The sequence below is a fragment of the Halichoeres trimaculatus genome, unplaced genomic scaffold (assembly GCF_033239565.1).
Source record: "Halichoeres trimaculatus isolate MK-OKI-2021-1 unplaced genomic scaffold, fHalTri1.1 fHalTri1_scaffold_11, whole genome shotgun sequence".
Lineage (NCBI taxonomy): Eukaryota > Metazoa > Chordata > Actinopteri > Labriformes > Labridae > Halichoeres > Halichoeres trimaculatus.
The window spans coordinates 4950562-4970366 of record NW_027437189.1 but is presented as its reverse complement, the minus strand read 5'-3'; the positions used below and the strand labels follow the sequence as shown (position 1 = coordinate 4970366).

The window sequence follows — 19805 nt, the reverse complement described above, 5'->3', positions numbered from 1 at the left end:
TGCAAGAACAACACAGTACTTAATTTCACAGTACTAAAATATGCCAATCTATTTTACGGTAATGAGGGGGTCATTGGAAAAACGTCTCACCTGAAAGGGGTCCTTGGTTTAAAAAAGTTTGAGAACCACTGGTTTGAACCATATTAAAATTAAACCCATGATCATAATCACATTAATACTGTTTAAAACCCATAGGAACGCCCACTCCTCTTTTAATATTGCTCTTTTAATTAGAGTAACTCCTTAACCGGAAGTACCGGAAGTCATACACACACACACCAAGCCAACAACAACAACAAAAAATACTCCCTTCAGAGCACAAATAAACCTATTTAAAGCCTGGTTCAAATAACGTCTCCTATCTGAGTCACTAATTTCACTATCAGCACACATTACACAGGGGTAAATATTTTTCTAACTCGGCAGTTTAGAGGATATTAAGATCGCGAGTCCACCCAATCAGAAACAAAGCCCAGCTCACGTGACTGACGAGTGCCCAATGACTGTACTCGAAGCCCCTGCCACTTCCAATATGACCGCGAAAGTTCGTCGAAAGTACGTTTTAGAAACAAACGGGTGACGGCGGGAAGACTGCGTCCAATAATTATGGAGTCTTTGATCCTAAAAGAAGAAAATAGCAGCAATATGTTACGGTACTTCATAGGAATCTACGTGTAACGACCTATGGTAACGACCTAACGACGTTCGGATCCCAGGCCATCATTAGTGCGAGGTGTTCTCCTTACCGTAACTCCTCTACCAAATGGGCAAGGGTAAGTTTGGCATTCACGGTTTGTGACTCTTTAAGGCCACAATAACACGCACACACACAAAAAGTACTGTGTCTAACAACTGACTTGCTTTTTCAGGACATCTCTTGAGTTGGGAAAGGTTTTATGCAACATTAACACAGCTCTGAATTCTGTTTTGAGAAGATTTTATTGCATTTACAAGGATTACGGTTCATTTTGTGTCCTTTGTAATGTCGCACTTCACAATACAGCAGGATTGTAAAAACAACCATTTCACCAAACCAATGATTTTAAAAGCAGGTACATACTGAACATCAATTGATATCTTTATAAATCATCTTTGTTTCGGTTTAATTATCCACCAATCAAAGCACATTACTGTGAGTTACAACCTAAAAGGCTCTGATTTTAAACGACAGATTCTGTGTGTGTGCACGCTTTACTCCACAAACATCACCTCACAAGACAAGAGCTTTTTTTGTTGTTTTCAAAATCAATGTGTCTCTAGTACAAATTAAAGAGTACATGTTTTTAGCTTAGCTCGAGTTAATGAACCTGTCCAGAATGCTACTCCATGTCAGACACATGCAGCCTAAAGACCAAATCTGTGAAATATAAAAAAAACAGGCTAATCTCCTGAAATTACAACACCCTAATCTTCAACATACTGAACATATAAATATAATCCAAGAAAATTAAAAAAAGAATCAACATGGGAAACATCTGGAGAACACAGTGACACGTCATTATACAGTACAGTACATAGCTTACCTTCTCCATGTTTTCATAGCACGGATAAAACACACACACACACACACACACGTTACATTCAAACACAACATAATCTCAATGACCACAACATCCTAAAAGTTTCAAATAAAAGACAGTAGTACTACAAAGAAGTAAGGCGGTTGTGAAAATGTAAATGCAACTTTTAAACAATTATTTGATAGTAGTAATAATAATTAATGTGAGAAGTATAACGAAGAGCAGCAAGTTCCAGTTCACACAGTTTCGTTTTAAGTTTGAAGAAATCAACCTAACATTGCAGCTTTAAGTCTGAGAACTTAAATTACAGGACTACGCACAAAAACATCTGCAGTTCCTTCATATCCCATCAGATGTAGCTGAAACCATGTTTAAATTAAGCTGTAAGTCAGACTTTTTTTTAGTTTTAAACATGGTAGAAGTATGATTTAAAGAGATAAAGCACAGGACCGAAAAAAAAGAGGTGTGTCGATGTTAAAGTATCTCCTGTCTGCGCTGTTTGCCACTTTTAACATGCTGTAATCCAACTTAATTCAGAACAGATTAAAAGAAAACACTGCGCATGATAAAAACATAAATACATTCAGTGTAAGCGGAGGAAAAAGACCCCTCCTGTAAAGAAAGTCTGATCACAGTCAGTCGCGTTGAGCGTGTGCTCCTCTCTAGTGTCGGTCTCCTTTTGGTCGTCAGTTTGTCACAGGTAGGGGTACTGGTTGAGTTTCCGTGGGTAAGAAGCACTGGAGTGGTGGTAAGGCTGCCCCCCCAGCTGCTGCTGCTGCTGTTGGTGGTGGTTTCCGTACTGTCCTGGAGCTGACCCCCCCAGAGCCAGACCGCCGTTCTTCTGCAGCAGCGCCAGTGAGGAGTAAGCTCCTCCCGCTCGGCCGTGACGGGACGATCCGCTCTGCATCTGATCCACGGCTTGGGACACGGAGGCCAGGGCGGCTGAGGCTGGGTAGGCGTAAAGGTTTGGGGTGGAGCTGAAGAGAGGGTTCTCGTGAAGCCGGTAGGAGGAGTGGGAGGAGACGGGAGGAGGGTATGTGGGCTGACGTCTCAGGGAGCTGCTGCTTCCTGTTTGGTCGTGTGATGACGACATCACAGACTGTTGTACCTGGAACGGCAGAATATGTTTGACTTCACAGGGTCTGACCTGGGAATGGAACGGTTCACAAATTCAAATTCTTCATTTCACTCATAGTTTATAAACTGGACTGAAAAAAAGTTCCCACTTTTCTCCAGCAGAGGGCGAAATGTTTCTCTCTGACTCACGTGATGTGCATTTTATGGGAAACATTTTCTTTCCTAACCATTTAAATAACATGAGCTTAACAGAGCCCAGTGATCGTGCAAGTTACGGGACAGTTTTGCAAATCTTGCATATCCCAAACACACTTTGAGTTGAAACAGACACTGAAGCTTTACCTGGCTCAGGTTTAGAGGCTGGGACCTGCTGGATGCCGCTCGTTGATGCCGATCAGCCGTGGAGTCTCCTGAGCGGCTCGACTGCTGAGTTGAGGCCTTCTTGGACTTTCCAGAGCCACTTGTGGTTTGATCTACCCATGAAAAGTCACAGAATACGCATTAAGCTTCATAGTGAGTTTGAAAACATGATGATTTAGTTATTCTAATGAGACATCATCAGTGACTCAGTGTGGACTGAGTCTGACTCTGCCTGGAGGACCTGGAGCTGCCGGGGCTTTGTGCGTTGTGGTCTCCCCTGGCTGGCTCTTCACAGAGGGCATGATGATGGCCAGAGACTTGGTGGGCTGCGAGGTGGTCTTGGGGCTCAGGGGGCTGCTGGTGGAGGAGTCGGAGTCGTGGGAGTCGTGTACCGTAACGCAACTGATCACATTTGGCCTCTGGCTTGTTCCAGAGCTGTGGGAGAGCGTGTAAACAAACCTTTAAAACAAACTCAACATTTAACAGGAAGTGGTGAAATTTGGTAGAATCATTGTACCAGGCAGCAGGGAACTTCCTGTCGTCCTCGTCCTCTGAGTCGCTGTGGATGGTGATGATGCTCACAGCAGGACTGGGCGTGTCAGAGATGACGATGGGCTGGGATTGGTCGCCAGCGTAAGAGGAAGTGTTGTGGACGACAGTGGAGGCTGAGTGGACTGAGGACACAGGTCTGCAGGAGAAAAGAGATTTTATATCAAAAAATATACCATAAAACCAACAAAACTTGATATTTTTTATAATAATCAAGATCTTGAACAATCCTCAATCCTTGAAGTATACAACACACATTGGGGCACCAGTTTGGCTGAGGTCACATGGGTCCCAGCACAGGTTCACTACAAAAAACTGGAATTTAAACAAGTGTTTGTGTCTTATTTTGGGTACAAACTGTGGTACTACACTTGATATGAGCAACTTTCACACAACAGGTCTAGAAAAATATTTTTTAAAGATATTATAAAAAGGAGATGCCAAAATTGCACGTAGTTAGCAAAAAAGAAATCTACCAATAGGGTCAGGAAAATTTACTTGAGAAGTTTCTTCAATAAGAACAACTTAATACAAGTAACTAAACAAGTACATTTTTTACTCTTAAGAGCAGTTTTGGGGACATTTTGTCTTGTAATATCTTGAAACACTTCGATTTCAGTTTTTGCAGTGTACGCTTTGCAGCCTATCCTTTGCTCTCTGAATCTCCTCTCTGAATAAAGCTATACCAGCCAAAAAGTATAAAACTTGGTTATATAAATGAAAATATATACACAACTTAAAGATGCTGTGAGGAGGATCTGTTTTAATTGGACTGCAGCGCCACCTTCTGGCCCGGAGTCTCATACACACTGTCGTAAAGATATGACTTTTAACCAGGTGTGTTCATTTTGAAACAAATGTTCTTTGTTCAACTTTTTACCGGATACAACGCGACGAGGTCAATGACTTATCAGTACAGTTATGTAGTGCTCTTGTTTAAAACGTGACAACAAGCTAACACTGTTAGTTTGTACTGTACGTCAGTAGCAGTTGAATGTGGCGCTACTAGCAGCCTGGTACTAAGGGATGGGTACCTTTTACATTTAAAAAAATACAGTACCTTTGCCAGGGTACCTGGTATTGGTACTCAACGGAACCAATTTTGGGAATTTTTTTGTGTGTTAATGTAGTAATACATATTAATTTGTTTAATTATAAAATCTCAAAGTTTTCAATTCAACATATTTATTCTTCAGTTTATAACCTTGCAATGCTGTGTTCATGTTCAGTATGGAAAATCACCTTCTCTTCCTCTCCCTCAAAGTCACAAGGATGTGTTTAGGTACCTAAACATGGTGCCGTTTAATTTTATGTGAATCGTGGACTTTGAAAAAAAAATGGACGTCATTTTGCCCAGCACAAAAACTGCTCCCCCTGGTGGCTGGCTGCAGTATAGGTCAAAAATCTTTCTCCCCAGTCATTCCAGATGGACTGTGGTCAAACTTCAAAAAATTAATACACCTCGTAGAAATGTTTCTCACGTCCGATTGTTGTGGTGATATGAAGATATTATTTGGCTGCCTTGTATTCAGGTTCTCTTTTTTCTGAAAAGTTTAGTTGTCATTAGTTATAAGAGGTTAAAAACGAGGTTTTACGTCATGTTTAACGATGATTGACAGTGGCTGTTCTCGTGTATTTTTTCGGGGATTGTAAAATATGTCAGGAAGTAGAGTCAAGAAGACATTAGACTCTCAAAAGAAAAAAACATATTTTTATTTTTGTCACCCCGTCCACTTGCAGTCTCTACTGCGCAGACTCTGGCTGCACTACTGAGACAATGGCTGCACCTGTGACGGGGGAATTTTGGCTTCAAAACCTAGTTCAGTGGTAAAAAGCGGAGCCACGCTGTCCACTCTATGGTCGGTACCAGTAAAAGTACCTAATTCAGTACCCATCCCTACCAGTGCTACAACGTATCCGCAGGCTAACGTGACAACAAGCTAACTGTCAGTTGATACCATACCCTTTAATTCTAAGGCAACTTTATTTAATTATAATCTTTTAGCGACAGTGTGTGTGACTGGGTACCTGACTCTGCTCTCTGCATGTCGAGCCTTCGACCTCTTGCTCTGTTGAGATCTCGTGTGAGCCGCTCCTGAGTTGTGACTCTGCGAGGCGGCATGACGACCGACTCCAGACTCCTGCTGACCGGCTGCATCGTACTGGTTTCCATGGCGACCCCTGTTGAAAGGCGCAAACGGTAGAGGATGACCCGAAGCTGTGCTTCCAAACGGAGGAGGAAGAAGCTCGGTCACGCTGCAGTGAACTCACCTCCAGCCTGAGGCCTGCTGGCTGTCAGAGATGGGAGCACCCATGGGTGAGTCGGACACCACGGCCTGCCCCGGGTTATGGATGGCCATGCCGGGCATCTGCTGCCACGTGGAGGGGATGAGGATCTGCTGTGTGCCTGCAGGCCAGCCCTGCTGTATGCAAACACACACACACAGGTGGAAAAACACAATTTAGAGCCTTGGCTAAAACCTTTCACTTCCTGAGAGGACAGCATGTCGCTCTTTGACCACAGAGGAAGTTATTTTCTGTTAACAGCTACAAATTTCTCATCTCTATCCTGTGCACAGAAAACCAACAGATGTCACATTTAACACCAGATCCAGAGACATGTCCACCATCTGCACCTCGCCTCAGAGCGGCTTTTGTTTCTGCTCAGACAGAAATGTGCAGAGTGAAGCAGTAAATACCAAACTAAGACTGAGAAAACAAACTATTCAGAGAGGATGCCAAACATACACGTGATGGTGTTCCAAAGAAAGAGCACAGCCCTTATGGAAGAGACAGACAAGACAAAATCCATCAAACTGCAGCTGAAATGTGCTGCAAAAGATCTGATATCTCAGCCTTCATCCACGTTTTTTGGCTGCCATTCGTCCACGTCTGACTGCTCTCAGATTTCCCTCCGCTGCAGCGAGCCAGAGACACAATGGATCCTACCCAAGAACAGAATGTGGCGCATTTCATTTCCAGAGTTATTTCTGTGCAGAGAGAGCGGCTTTGAGAAAAGTGCTGAGAGAAGCAGTAAACACCAAACTAAGCTTGGAAAGGGACAGAAAAACATTCATTCAGGTGGTGACGCCAGCCAATGTGTCATCCGGTCCTAAGCTGTGAGAGGAAAAGAGCCCAAAAGGAAAGAGAAGGAAGAAACAAAGGTGCAAACACTGATTTTAATGCAAGAATGAAGCCTATGAAGGCGATTTGATTTGATTCCCGATACTGGGTTAACAACGCAACTGTCTCACATTTTTTTAACATAATGAGGCCCCGTTTACAGAGTAACATTTCATCTAAAAACATTAAAACAAAGAGAAAAAAAAATCAGTGTTTACACGGACGGACTGCAAACGCTGTAGTAAGCATGTCAGACCTGTGGGTGGCGCTATAACTGTCTTGTCCAGAAGCAGCTTTTGGTAGATCTACCCTGAAGTAGAGTTGAGCAGATCATCTGGTGTATTGGTGAATGCTAAGAGCAGAAGTGAAGCAACAGATGCACATTTTGTTGGAGGGCTGTTTTCAAAATTTGCGATTTAGGTCGCTTAAAACACTGTTATCGTGTAAACATACATATTTTTAAATGTATAAAAACTACAACATACATTTTTTCCTATTTTTAATAAATTAAAGAGAAATCCCCTTTTAATTCTCTGAGGTAAAACATAGCTAGAGAAATTATATCATATATCAGACGAAAAAATTACTAATAAACATTTTTAAACAAATCTCACATCAAAATAACTAAAGAATAATACAAATAAACAAAATCTCTTCAAATTAACAATCTCAGGTTTGCTTGTATTTCTAGTTTAGGATTTACATGTTTATTTGTAAGGAAAAACAGCCCTCTGCTGTTTAGATAGGGCATCACGATTTTCTTTTTTTCTCAACCAATTTGATTTTCACACATTTGTATCGATTGCTAACTGTGATGTGATGCATCTTTACATCCCTAGTCTTTGTGTATCTTCAGAGTTTAAAGCTTTAAGGCGACAAGGCGAAAGGCAAAAGCATAAAACCAGACGTGAAAATCAGCTGCTGCATCCTTTTGACATTTCTGTGCACTCACAGGAAGAAGAGAAAAATTTGATGATGATGACGATGATCATGGAAACACTCTGATCCAGTAACCTGCATAGACTTTCGCTACTACAGCCAAGTGGATCTAAAGGAGGTGCCCCTGTTACTGAGGCGTACAGGCTGCTCACCAGCAGGGTGTCCAGGGAGGCCTGAGTGGAGGCGTGAGAGTGGAGGGGAGGAGGGGTTGAGGGGTGTTAAGGCATTAAGATAAATAGAGGACACATGTGGAACCTGTAAGAAAGAGGGTGGTTAAGAGATGACACCAGAAGGAGAATAAGGAGAGCAAATATGGAGACAGATTCTGAGGGATTAAATCAAATAAACACACAAATGATAAAAATGCATCACCAAACGCATGCAAATCAACTAAATTAAATGAGCAAATTTACAGGAATTAACTGATGATTAGTCATAAAAGCCAGCTTGATTCTGGACATGAATTCACCAAAGCCTCACAGTTAACAGATCTCCTCTTTTCCCGTTTTCACTCCTTTTTACCTGCAATAAGTCCATTGTTTTTCCATTATGAATTTCATCTCTCACCATCTGTAAATTAACTCTATTTTAACACGCATATTCTTAATATTGTGCATGAGTTATGGTTTTACCCTGACATGAAGAGGCTTGCTAAAATTTAAATGTAATGTTATTTTATAACAGGTGTGTTATTGTAAATTGCTGTGGATGTGTGAATGAATGATGAATTGACTGAGCAGCACTGCACTTATGTTCATGACAAATTTCCCTCCAAGGAAAATAAAGTTTATCTTTACTTATCTTATAAATACATGGACATGTGAACTTCTTTACTATAACATGAATTAATGAAGGTTAAAAATCAAACGTTTTGGTTTGGTTTTGAAAAAAGTGTCAGAGTGAGCGCTCTGCGTTCTTCTCTACTTCTTTCTCTTTTTTTTTTTTTGTTTGGATAAAAGCGTCAGAGTGAGCGCTCTTCCCGCTGTTAGCTTATCTTTGACGTTTTTACGTTCTCAAGCTAGCAACGTAGCTAGCTTGAGAAAAACGAAGCGCAGACGCCTAATAGAGCTGAAATCACGCTGTTGTTCAAACTGTTGCTCAAAAAATTACATAGAAAGCAAAAAAAAATAATTAAACATTGAAAGATAAATAATTTATACATCACATTATTATGCTGTTCATTAATTTAGAAGCTGTATTTTACTGTTTAAGCAGGTGGAGTAAGGGGTTGTTTAGCTAGCTTAGCTCTTCATGAAAGGTCACAACCCTTTCACAGAGCCTGGGGATGAATGTTTGAGGTTATGAGATGATAAATGAGGCAGGAAAGGATCAAAACAAAGCTCTGCCACACAAACATTTGTCTTTACCTGTCACTCTATCTTAACATTTTTAAAGTCATTAAACCACAAAAAGAACAATCATTAACAATCATTGACATGGAAAAAAAAAATCAGAAGAGTTAGGAAAGGGTCCTACCTGAGTCAGCATGCTGGGCTGGATGTGAAGAGACTGGGACGATTGGTTCTGAGGAACTAAGGGGACTGAGTTTTCCATGCGGACTGGATAACCAGACGGTTTACTGGACGTTTGAAGACCTGAAAGAAGAAAGAAGGAGATTTAAAAATGCACTTTTTAAAATCATACACTTAATTATGTTAATAAATCTGCCCTCCTCACCCTGGATGGTCGGCGGGCAGACAATGAGTGTCTGCTGAAAAGGCTCAGTCTGGGTGCAGAGCTGGGTGGGTCTGGTCTGCAGAGGGACGCCCTGCTGGGTCAGACCCGGGATGTTTATGGTGGCCTGCTGGTAGAGGCCGGGCTGGTAGTTCAGGAGAGGGACGTTGCTGCTGAGGGACAGGGACTGACCTCCCGTGGATGTCATCTGAGACAGAAAGACGGACAGAGCTCAGGAAGAAAGTCATGGAGGACAAGCTCTACATGTGCAACATGTAAAAGTGATGAAGAATCACTCCTTAAACCGCGCCTCTCTCTGAAAACTTAAGACCTATCCCCCTTTCCCCCTTTCTATTTCTTTCTATACCAGTTAGAGCTGAACAAGTAATTGAATTAAAACCCTCATTGCATTGTAACTGGATTCAGTTTTTAAATCGCAAAGACTGCAGTTAAAAAAAGTTTTAAAGTGAATTTATTTCAGTGTTGAGCTCTAACTTTGTTTTTATTTATATTCCAGCACTTTACTATGTGTTTTGTTACAAATGACCAATCAGTAAGACTTTTAAACATTTGCTATGTATGGTCAAACAATGCTTCTTTTTCATTTTATTTAAAAAGTGCACTCCAGATGTTGACATATTTCAGTGGTTGAGCCAAAGATTTGGTCTGATTCACATATTTTGTGATTAATTTTGTGTGAGATTCAGAGAAGAGAGGATTCATATTTATTTTTCAGATTATTGTTCATACCAGGCCTGTTGTTCTGTAGTGCTTTGTTCCTTTCTCTGATTTTATTGAAGGCAATTAATGATAAAATTTATGGCTGTCACTTAAATGCATTAATTAGTTCAATTAATCACACTGCAGATTAATAGGTTATAAAAATTAACGTGATTAACTCATTAGCTGCCAGCCATTTTCTGAACATGTGGAATGATCTTTTAAGACCCAAATAATCTTGTTTTCTCTGACTATGTAAACACCAAAACTCCCTAAGAAGAGTGGACTCTCTTCTTTTATGTCTCTCTTCCTGTTTTTGATCCTAAAAACAGAAAAAACAATTTTTTTGGATAGCGTTCATCTAAGTTTGGGTGCTCCATCCTTTGATACACGACACATCCTCAGTTGGAGCGTGAGCTGGCAAAACTTTTCTGACGTGCAGCGTCACACTATGCCTCTGTCATCTCACATCTTCTCCTCATATCCATGCTGAGCTCTCATCCAAAGAGCGCACCACTCTCACCCACAGTAGTTTACGAGCAGGATTTTCAATGACAAGCTCCATCAGACCCCCCCCCCCCCCCCCCCCCCCCCCCCCGCAGAAAAACATAATTTACTTCTATAGACGCAGTAAACGGTTGCACAACATCAATAGCAGCCAACACGGACGTTTTAATATTGGTCAGTTGAGAAAAATGTGGATTTTCAAATCTTTTCCTTCTTTGTGTATACATTTGATTTGTCATGCTCTATAATTTCGTAATATCCTAGAATTCAGATTCTTTATTTGGGGATCTTAAGCAGATATGAGATTAAAATGTGATTAATTAGATTAATTAATTACAAATTCTACAATTAATAAGATTAATTTTTTTAATCGCCTGACAGCACTAATAATATTATGACACACTACAAGGTTTGAAGTTAAATCACTCAGTAATAGTTGTAAAAGTAAAATAAAGATACATTATTTGTATCAATTCATGCATCAGTTCTTCTACTTTCATCATAACATGTAGGCCTGGCCAACAGGAAAGTAGGGATTGGTACCGAATTAGGTACTTTTATAGGTACCCAGTACCAAGTGTCAAAAGTACCAAGTACCAATTCATGTAATCATATGGTACCATGTTTAGGTACCTAAATGCATCCTTGTGACTGCAAGGGAGTGGAAGAGTAGGTAATTTTCCAGGCCGGACATGAACACAACATTGCAATGTTGTATACTGAAGATCAAATATGTTAAAACTGGAATAAAAATACAATTTATTATCATACAAATTTTTTTTTTTTCCACATAAACACAAAAAAAGTACCGAAAATTGGTACCGTTAAGTACCGTTACAGATTGCCAGGTATCAAGTATTGGTACCATATCATTTCAAATGTGAAAGGTGCCCATCCCTACTGGAAAGGACTGTTTATATGTTGACAGTATCCTTTGTTGTGTTGGTCAAACTATAGAACAGCTTATTGCTTGTGTTTATTGAATAATGTAGAAGATAAACATCCCCTTCAAAAATTGCAATTACAATATTGTTCCAAAAAATCCCAACTAGATTTTTTTCCAAAATCGTTCATCCTAATAACAGTCATAAACAGAAATCAGGAGTGTATGTTATGATGTTAAATTCAAAAATGACATTGTGTGCATGTTGACCTACAGCTCCCACCTGGTTGTGCTGGTTGAGCTGGCTGCTGAACGTGACCGTGAGGTTGGTGGCTGCACTCGGCGTGTTGTTACTCGCGAACATGTTTTTCCCGTTCTCGAAGGCGCTGCATCTGCGTTTACAGATGTCCATATTCTGGAAGCAGGACTTCACGCTGCGACAAAATGAAGAGGAAATAATCAAACCAGAGCCCAAACCAACTCCTACCATCACTCCTCTGCAGGTGTGGTCTTACTGTGAGCTGTGAGGGAAGTGCAGCAGGTGCGTCATGGTGACAAACGGGTGGTTCAGCGTCTTCATCGGCGTGATGCGTTTGTCTGCGTCCAGCGTCAGCATCTTCTTCAGCAGGTCGATGAACTCACGCCTGTCGGCCTTCTCTGCCAGGATGTCGGTGCCCTCCAGGTTTGTCATGTTCACCTGCAGCGAGGTGAGGAGTCAGTTTGTATCACAACTTCTCCCAGAGAAAGAAGTAAAAGAGCAAGAAACAACCTGAAACCTCCTCCTCCTCCTCCTCCTCCTCCTCCTCCTCACCTGCATCATATCATCCAGACAGTTGAAGATGTACTTCCTCGCCTCCTTTGACTTGATGCCCATCTCTGCCTCATGCTCTGCAGGCGTCTGAGAAAAACAACAGCAGCAGAGCAGCAGTGAGTTTGCTGTGCTCATGTTTGTCACAGTCTGTCTCTTACAGTCAGTTTCTCTCAGAGGAGTGACTCACTTTGAGTCTCCAGAGGGGGTAACTCGAGTCAGGGCCCCTGTTGAAGAAGCGGCTGGTCTTTGTTCCTGCACTCAGCAGATACTCTGCCGGGAGGCCCTGAGTCTGGGAAATGTAACGAATCTGAGAGAGACGACAGAGAAATGTAAACAACATGAAGCAGAGTTGAAGTTAAAAAAAAAAAAAGCCCCAACTTTTCATTTTTTATTGAAATTCAAGCAGCTCAAGTCCAATAAAAAGCTTTCCTATAGGTGTACCAGGTTTTTCTGCTTCCTTCCAACCATCTCTGTGTATAACAGTAGAGCTGAACACACTGTGGTACCAGACCCTCATGGGTAGAGGTGTGAAAGAATATCAATAAGGCACTTTGACCTGTGATAAAATTTCAATATTTCAACTCTTATTACAAATATTTTTGTTAAAATAAAAATTCATATTTTAGCTTGGTTGGAAGTACACTATGTCTTCTGCACCTCCACTGAGGTAGATGGCGCCAAAGAGCTATTACGCTGTATGTTGCCTATAAACTGTATGATAATATAACCTCAAAGTATTTAAAATACTTTATTCTTAAACTTGTTTGATTTTCTTGCAATTAGCAAATTTGCTATGTCATGAGGTGTTAATCTCTCCTCGTTACCCCACGTTTACTACACGAAGCTTGACACATGATTGAGCTGAAATTCGGCCCGATCCAAAAATTGGTCTCAAGAGTGTCAAATTGGCTCAAATCTGCAGAGCCTGTCATGCAGTTTATCCCCCAAATTACATTTTTGGATACACACCCACCAGCCACTTTATTAGGTACACCTTGCTAGTACCGGGTTGGATCCCTTTTGCTTTAAGAGCTGCTTTAATTTAACATGGTATAGTTCAACAAGGTCCTGGAAACATTCCTCAAAGAGTTTGGTCCATATTGACATGATAGCATCACACAGTTGCTGCAGATTTGTCGGCTGAACATCCATGATGAGAATCTCCCGTTCCACCACATCCCAAAGGTGCTCTATTGGATTGAGATCTGGGGACTGTGGAGAACATTTGAGTACAGGGAACTCATTGTCATGTTGAAGAAAGCAGTCTGAGATGATTCCAGCTTTATGACATGGAGCGTTATCCTGCTGGAAGTAGCCATCAGAAGATGGGTACACTGTGCTCATAAAGGGATGGACATGGTCAGCAACAATACTCAGGTAGGCTGTGGACTTTAAACCATGCTCAGTTGGTACTAAGGGGCCCAAAGTGAGCCAAGAAAATCTCCCCCACACCATTACACCAGCAGCAGCAGCCTGAACCGTTGATACAAGGCAGGATGGATCCATGCTTTCATGTTGTTGAGGCCAAATTCTGACCCTACCATCTGAATGTGGAGCAGAAATCCAGACTCATCAGACCAGGCAACGTTTTTCCAATCTTCTATTGTCCAGTTTTGGTGTTGCTGTGTGAATTGTAGCCTCAGTTTCCTGTTCTTAGCTGACAGGAGGGTCACCCGGTGTGGTCTTCTGCTGCTGTAGCCCATCTGCCTCAAGGTTGGACGTGTTGTGTGTTCAGAGATGCTCTTCTGCAGACCTCGGTTGTAACCAGTGGTTATTTGAGTTACTGTTGTCTTTCTGTCAGCTCCAACCAGTCTGTCCATTCTCCTCTGACCTCCGGCATCAACAAGGCATTTTGTCCCACAGAACTGCTGCTCACTGGATATTTTCTCTTTTTGGGACCATTCTCTGTAAACCCTAGAGATGGTTGTGGGTTAAAATCCCAGTAGATCAGCAGTTACTGAAATACTCAGACCAACAACCATGCAACGTTCAAAGTCCCTTAAATCACCTTTCTTCCCCATTCTGATGCTCGCTTTGACCATGTCTACATGCCTGTATGCATTGAGTTGCTGCCATGTGATTGGCTGAATAGAAATCTGTGTTTACGAGTAGTTGGACAGGTGTGCCTAACAAAGTGGAATTGGAAAGTAAAAATCTGCAGCTGACCTGATCGTACTCAGAAGCTCCAGGATACAGAGGCCATCCCAGGAAGAGCTCAGCGATCACACAGCCCAGAGACCACATGTCGATGGCTTCACAGAAAGGAAGGCCCAGGATGATTTCTGGAGCTCTAAAAGAACATAAAATGTGAGACTTGACAAAAACGAGCCTTTAATAAACAGTTAAGGTGAACACACTCACCTGTAGTAGCGTGACTGCAGGTAGGTCGAACACACAGCTTTGGACACGTGGCTAGCAGAGCCAAAGTCGATCACTTTCACCCTGTACGGCTGCCTCAGAGGATCCACCAGCATTATGTTCTCGGGTTTCAGGTCAGCGTGGATCAGACCGAGGCTCTTCAGCTTCATCAGCGCCGTGGCGACCTGCTGGAGTATGGGTCGGATGCACTTGAGCATCAGAGGGCTGAACTTGCTGTGCTTCAGGAAGTCGTAGAGATTCTGCTCCAGCATCTCGAACACAAGGCACGTGTGGTTCTTGTGCTGGAAACACTCGTAGGAGCGCACAAAGTTGAACTCGTCGGCATTCTCGGTGCTCAGCCGGCTGAGGATGCTCACCTGAGGAGGAAGAAGAGGGAGGACGGTAACATGAAGCAGCAGCTGCTTGGCGTTTTTTTGCTTCGACACTCACCTCAATCTGACCCTGTCGAGCGTAAGACGGGTGATTCTTCAGGATTTTGATTGCCACTATCTCGTTTGTGCCTCTCTTCCAACATTTTGCGACCTGACCAAAAGTCCCCCGTCCCAGGAACTCCAGCACCTCATAGCTGTTGGACATGGAGCACAGGATCTCGTGCTGGACCAGCTGATAGTCGCCCTCGCTGTGGGAGTTGCTGCTCTTGGTGGTTGAAGTTGAGTGTGCTATGGACTGAGCTGTGGTGGTTCCTCCTCCACCAGCTGTGCGGTTGGAGACGACGGGAGCAGACAGCTCCTCCAGGATCTGGACGCTGTCGCTGCTGTCCACTTCCTCGCTCTTCCTCTTCAGGCTGTACTGTTTGTGGTAAAGGTTGCACGGCTGAGATGAGGACTCGGCATCCTTCACGCGCCTGCTGGAGGAGGAGGATGAAGACGAGGAGGAGGGGGGTCCGCGGAGGCTGCCTGTGCTGTCTGCTGCTCGTACCACCGTCTGCTCCCTGGAGCTGGCTGCAGGCGGGGGCGCCTGGTTGGAGTTGTACACCGGGTTGAAGTTGGAGTCGGAAGTGGAGGGTGCAGCTGCCTGGGAGGGACTGTGCTGGTAGTAACCGTTGTCTCCCAGCTGGTTGGAGTTGTCCCAGGCAGGGTTCTCCACTTTCAGCCTCTTTGAGCGAGAGTAGGCACTGGAGGAGACGGAGGGAGAGGAGAAGGCCTGGAGCTGAGACGACATGTCTGCGGGCAGAAATGAAAGAAAACATCAAGACCTCTTTAAATATAGAACTCAAAATGCCATGTCTGTGAATAGCATGATGCTACTCTGCCTTCTGGTATTCCCTCTGTTGCTGGGTTAGCACAGCTAGCTTGTCCATCTTATTGGAGATAGATCTTACGTTCCCAATAACGATGGATGGAAGGACAGGTCCATGTCATCACTTCTTAGCTCACACGTCCTCACCTCCTTCTCCTCACCTTGTAGGTAAACATCCGGCCTTGCACCAGTTAGCATTGACACGCTACAGGCTGCTAACAGCTGATTTCACTTGTAAACAATGCAGCTATGGTTACATGTAGGATCTCCAGACAAACACAGGAGAAAAAATAGTAAAAATATCACTGAAGACAAAACCAGTTTGGTGTCCACAACCAACAAATGAGCCATACAAAGTAATGATCCACTCCAAATGTGAAGATGACGAAAAAGAGACGAAAAAATTACAAGAAACTGACAAAGAAGAGAGAGCTGCTGTACTAGGCATCCTCAAAGGGGCGGTGCTTGCAACAACAATACTTAAGGTTAATGTTATATTTAGTAGGGCCTGATTGATATGGATTTTTTGAGGCTGAAGCTGATTCTGATATATGGCAGAATAAAAGTCAACAACCGATTAATCGGTTATTGACTTTGAAAATATATACTGAATAAAATGACTTGGTTTTTGGTCCCTTATTTCTTACCAGAACAAAGATATAAATCACAGGCAGAGCATTTTACTGCTTCACAATACTTTGTCCTTTATATTTGTTTAAGTTTACAACAGAGAGAAATTTTGAAGTACAAAAGCGTTAAAAAAAAATAAGGATTAAACCAAACAACTCATAGCAATACTTTGAGTTGTTTGGAACGCATTAAGAGTTTTCAACATTGAGTAACAAAAGAGTAATTGTGATTTTTTTTTTTTTAATGAAAGTTCACATTTTGTTTAACATCTAAGTGCATCAATACGATTTCCAGTGTACATTAGCATCAAGCTAGTGCTAGGTCATTGTTATTTCACAACTTTGTAATAAAGCTACCTGTTAGCAAGCTCTGCTCAGCCCACTCCTGTAATGTTGCCTGGCTGTCGCTCACTCCTGTTGGTGGGGGCTGGTGTCCATGTAATAGACATGTGGCACAAGGACATGAGTCTGCGTAACCCGACACTTAACAGCATTTACTGTTTTGTGAGAAATTAAAAATTTATTGTTGTTTAATCAGCAAAACTCCAGCTGATGATGATTGTTTTGAAAGGGCTAAAATTGACCAATTAAATCAGTTGGGGGCTAACAGTAAATGCAATTTCAATTGCTATGTAAATATCTGGGTTTCTAAGTGATGATTCTCCATCTTTTAAGCCTCAAGTTCAGCAACTTGCACAGAAGTTGCAGTAAGTCTTCTATTTTAGAAATAAAGAAAAAGAAAAGACTTGTTGGCTTTGATTGATTTTGTTGATGTTTCATCTCAGAGCCTTTATTCTCTAGATCAGTGTTTGGGAGGTAGTCAAAGAAAAGCAAAGTGGTGAACTCAAAGCTGTACAGGGAAAGCTATCTTTCATTTAGATTTACTTTTACCAGGATGAAATGACACCGACTCCAGTGTGCTTGGATGCTTCAAAACAAGCAGGTGGAGGATCTTGTTTTCCTGTGTGAAAATGTGGTGAAACAACCAACTTTTGTGGGAAAAAAAAAAAAAAACCAAGGAGCAAGCCCTCAAAGCTAGCAACCACGTTGCTGAACTTGTTGCTGAATCAAGAAAGGTTGCACACTGTAACAGAGTCATTATTACCACCTGCCTGCAGAGCTATTGCTAAGGGGGTGCTCAGCTCTGACGTGGTAAAAGAAGTCAAGGTATCAGCTTTGTGTTCATCTAAACAGGCCCAGGATTTGCAGTGCACAAGTGTAAGAGACTATATTGTTTTTTAGGCTAAAGACTGTTGTTTTTTAATACTTTTGGTTGGTGGTGTGCCATAGGACTTTTTCAATGTTAAAAATGTGCTGTGGCTCAAAAAAGGTTGGAAAACACTGCTCTAGATACTGTCCACTGTGGAGCTCTGGAGTTCATCACATGCTTTTTTATTTGTTAAGATGTCTGTGGTGTATTTTTGATACACTACTTAAGATCTTTTTTTTTCTTTATTCTTTTTTGTGCTAAATACAAAATATTTAAGCTAATAACTTAACTGTTTCAATATGATTTCATGGTTAAAACTGCTCAACAACACAAACCATATGATTTTTAAAAGAGGAAGCTGGAAATGCTGAACACACCGAGAAAATACCGTTTTTTTCTGCAACTTGAATTTTTGCCTAAAGCATGAAATATTTTTTTGTTATGAAATTGATTTTCTTTTAATGTATCTTTAATTAAGCACAGTTCAACATTATATCAGTGAGTACAAAGAGACGTGCATTTACACCTGCAGCCTTTTCTTCCTCATTGTGCCCTCACTCCCAGGTATCCTCATCTTTATCACACCTCAGGGTCAAGATTTGGGCTCCTGAGCCTCAAACCTGTAGCCTGACATTCTCCACCTTCCATTGATGACAGTACCTGTATCTGATGACTGAACACACCGGCGCTGATCTGACATCTAAGGCCTCTTCATCATCTCTCCTCTCCGGGCTGTGAGTGCTGCTGCAGCCGATCAGCTGAGCGTGTTGGCCGCCTGCTGCAGCTGCTGATGCTCTGGAGCTCTGGAGCTCTGGAGCTGATGCTTTGCAGCTCTGGAGCTGATGCTCTGGAGCTCGGCTGCAGGATGGATGAGGGCTCAGGGCTCAGCTAACAGCTTTCTTGCAAGCTGCGAGCGACCGGGTCATACCGGACTCCAACACGTCACATCTCGAGTCAAGCGGAGACGTGGAGCAGCGAGTCCGTGGAGGTGTCAGACAGCGGCATAGTGAGCGCTGTGGTCCAGACGGAGCTCCATCATCGTCTTCTTCTTCATCATCATCATCGTCATCATCGCAGTCTGACTGCTCGGCGTACTTCCTGTTCTCGCGACGCAACGGAGTGACGCATCGAACGCAACGGAGCGGAACGTCGAACTGTAGACCCAGACATCCCTTTAATTCATTTAATATTTTATTTAATAATCAATTATTATTGTTAATATAATTTTTTACATATGTTAATAATGTGTTTTTGCGAATTTTAATAATATTTTTTAGAAATCTCAGATTGAATATCAATAATAGAGATTTTTTAAAAAGTTAAAAAAAAAAAACAATTAAATTAAACAACCTTTAATGAGTTTGTATTTAATAATTTTTTAATATATTTTTTTAATGTATCTGTTTTTTGTTACTTTGTTTTCCTTTACTTTTTAACTTTTAACACGTTTTTTTAGTATACCATTTATATTTTTTATACAATATCTGCGCCATCAAATAAAAGGCTTAAAACAATCACATCGAATAACTTACCATAGCCTGTAATATACACATTTTTCAGAGACACATTTTTTATCTGCAGTATGTCAGAATTGTAAGACTTATTTTGATATTCTGATTATATCCCAAGAAATCAGACACTTTGAAAGAAATTCAGGTAATCTTGCCACTGGCCTAAGGCCAATAATATTTTTCACTCCCTTTTAATCGATTTTTGCTGTTCTAATGTGTAAAAATATCACCAATTTATACACTAAACCGGGACATCAGCTGATATGTAATTTAATTGTTGCCTTATCTGTTGCTTAATGACAAGAGTAATCATTCAGATTGTAAAATCTCTTAATAATAATCAAATAAAATGTTTAAAAAAATATATAAATTCAATAGAATAAAAAAGTAAATATAAAAAAATCATAAATAAAATTAAATTATAAATAAATTAAACTAAACCATAAATAAAATAAGTTGTAAATAAAATTGAACAAAATTATAGATATATTAAATTAAACCAAACATAAAATTAATGTATAAATGAAATTAAATTAAATTAATGTATGAATAAAATTGAATTATAAATAAATTAAATTATTCAAAAAATATCTGTTTTACCAAATAACAGAGGCTAAATTGTTGGACTTATTTAAAAGCTTAGTATCATGCATCTGCTGGATGCTGTTCATTTA

General features: G+C 41.3%; 1 protein-coding gene across 1 annotated transcript; it reads right to left on the bottom strand.

The window, feature by feature from the left end:
- Positions 1-934: 934 nt before the first annotated feature.
- hipk1a (homeodomain interacting protein kinase 1a) lies at positions 935-18736 on the bottom strand. Its single transcript, XM_074682144.1, has 16 exons — positions 18281-18736; positions 14972-15705; positions 14525-14898; positions 14330-14453; positions 12351-12470; positions 12164-12250; positions 11868-12049; positions 11636-11786; positions 9246-9450; positions 9045-9163; positions 5778-5929; positions 5535-5687; positions 3475-3645; positions 3199-3392; positions 2940-3070; positions 935-2628 (listed from the first exon to the last, which is right to left on the bottom strand). Exons 1-16 carry the CDS (start codon positions 18318-18320, stop codon positions 2215-2217), a joined length of 3351 nt encoding a protein of 1116 aa, XP_074538245.1. The 5' UTR covers positions 18321-18736; the 3' UTR covers positions 935-2214.
- Positions 18737-19805: the final 1069 nt, after the last annotated feature.

What these genes read in the sequence shown, in the direction of transcription:
- hipk1a (XM_074682144.1), bottom strand. Translation starts at nt 18,320, where the DNA reads ATGTCAGATCAGCGCCGGTGTGTTCAGTCATCAGATACAG. An exon ending in ACCCCCTCTGGAGACTCAAA is followed by an intron (nt 12,251 to 12,350) that starts GTGAGTCACTCC and finishes TGTTTTTCTCAG; the next exon opens with ACGCCTGCAGAGCATGAGGC. An exon ending in CATGCAGAGAGCAGAGTCAG is followed by an intron (nt 3,646 to 5,534) that starts GTACCCAGTCAC and finishes TTTCTCCTGCAG; the next exon opens with ACCTGTGTCCTCAGTCCACT.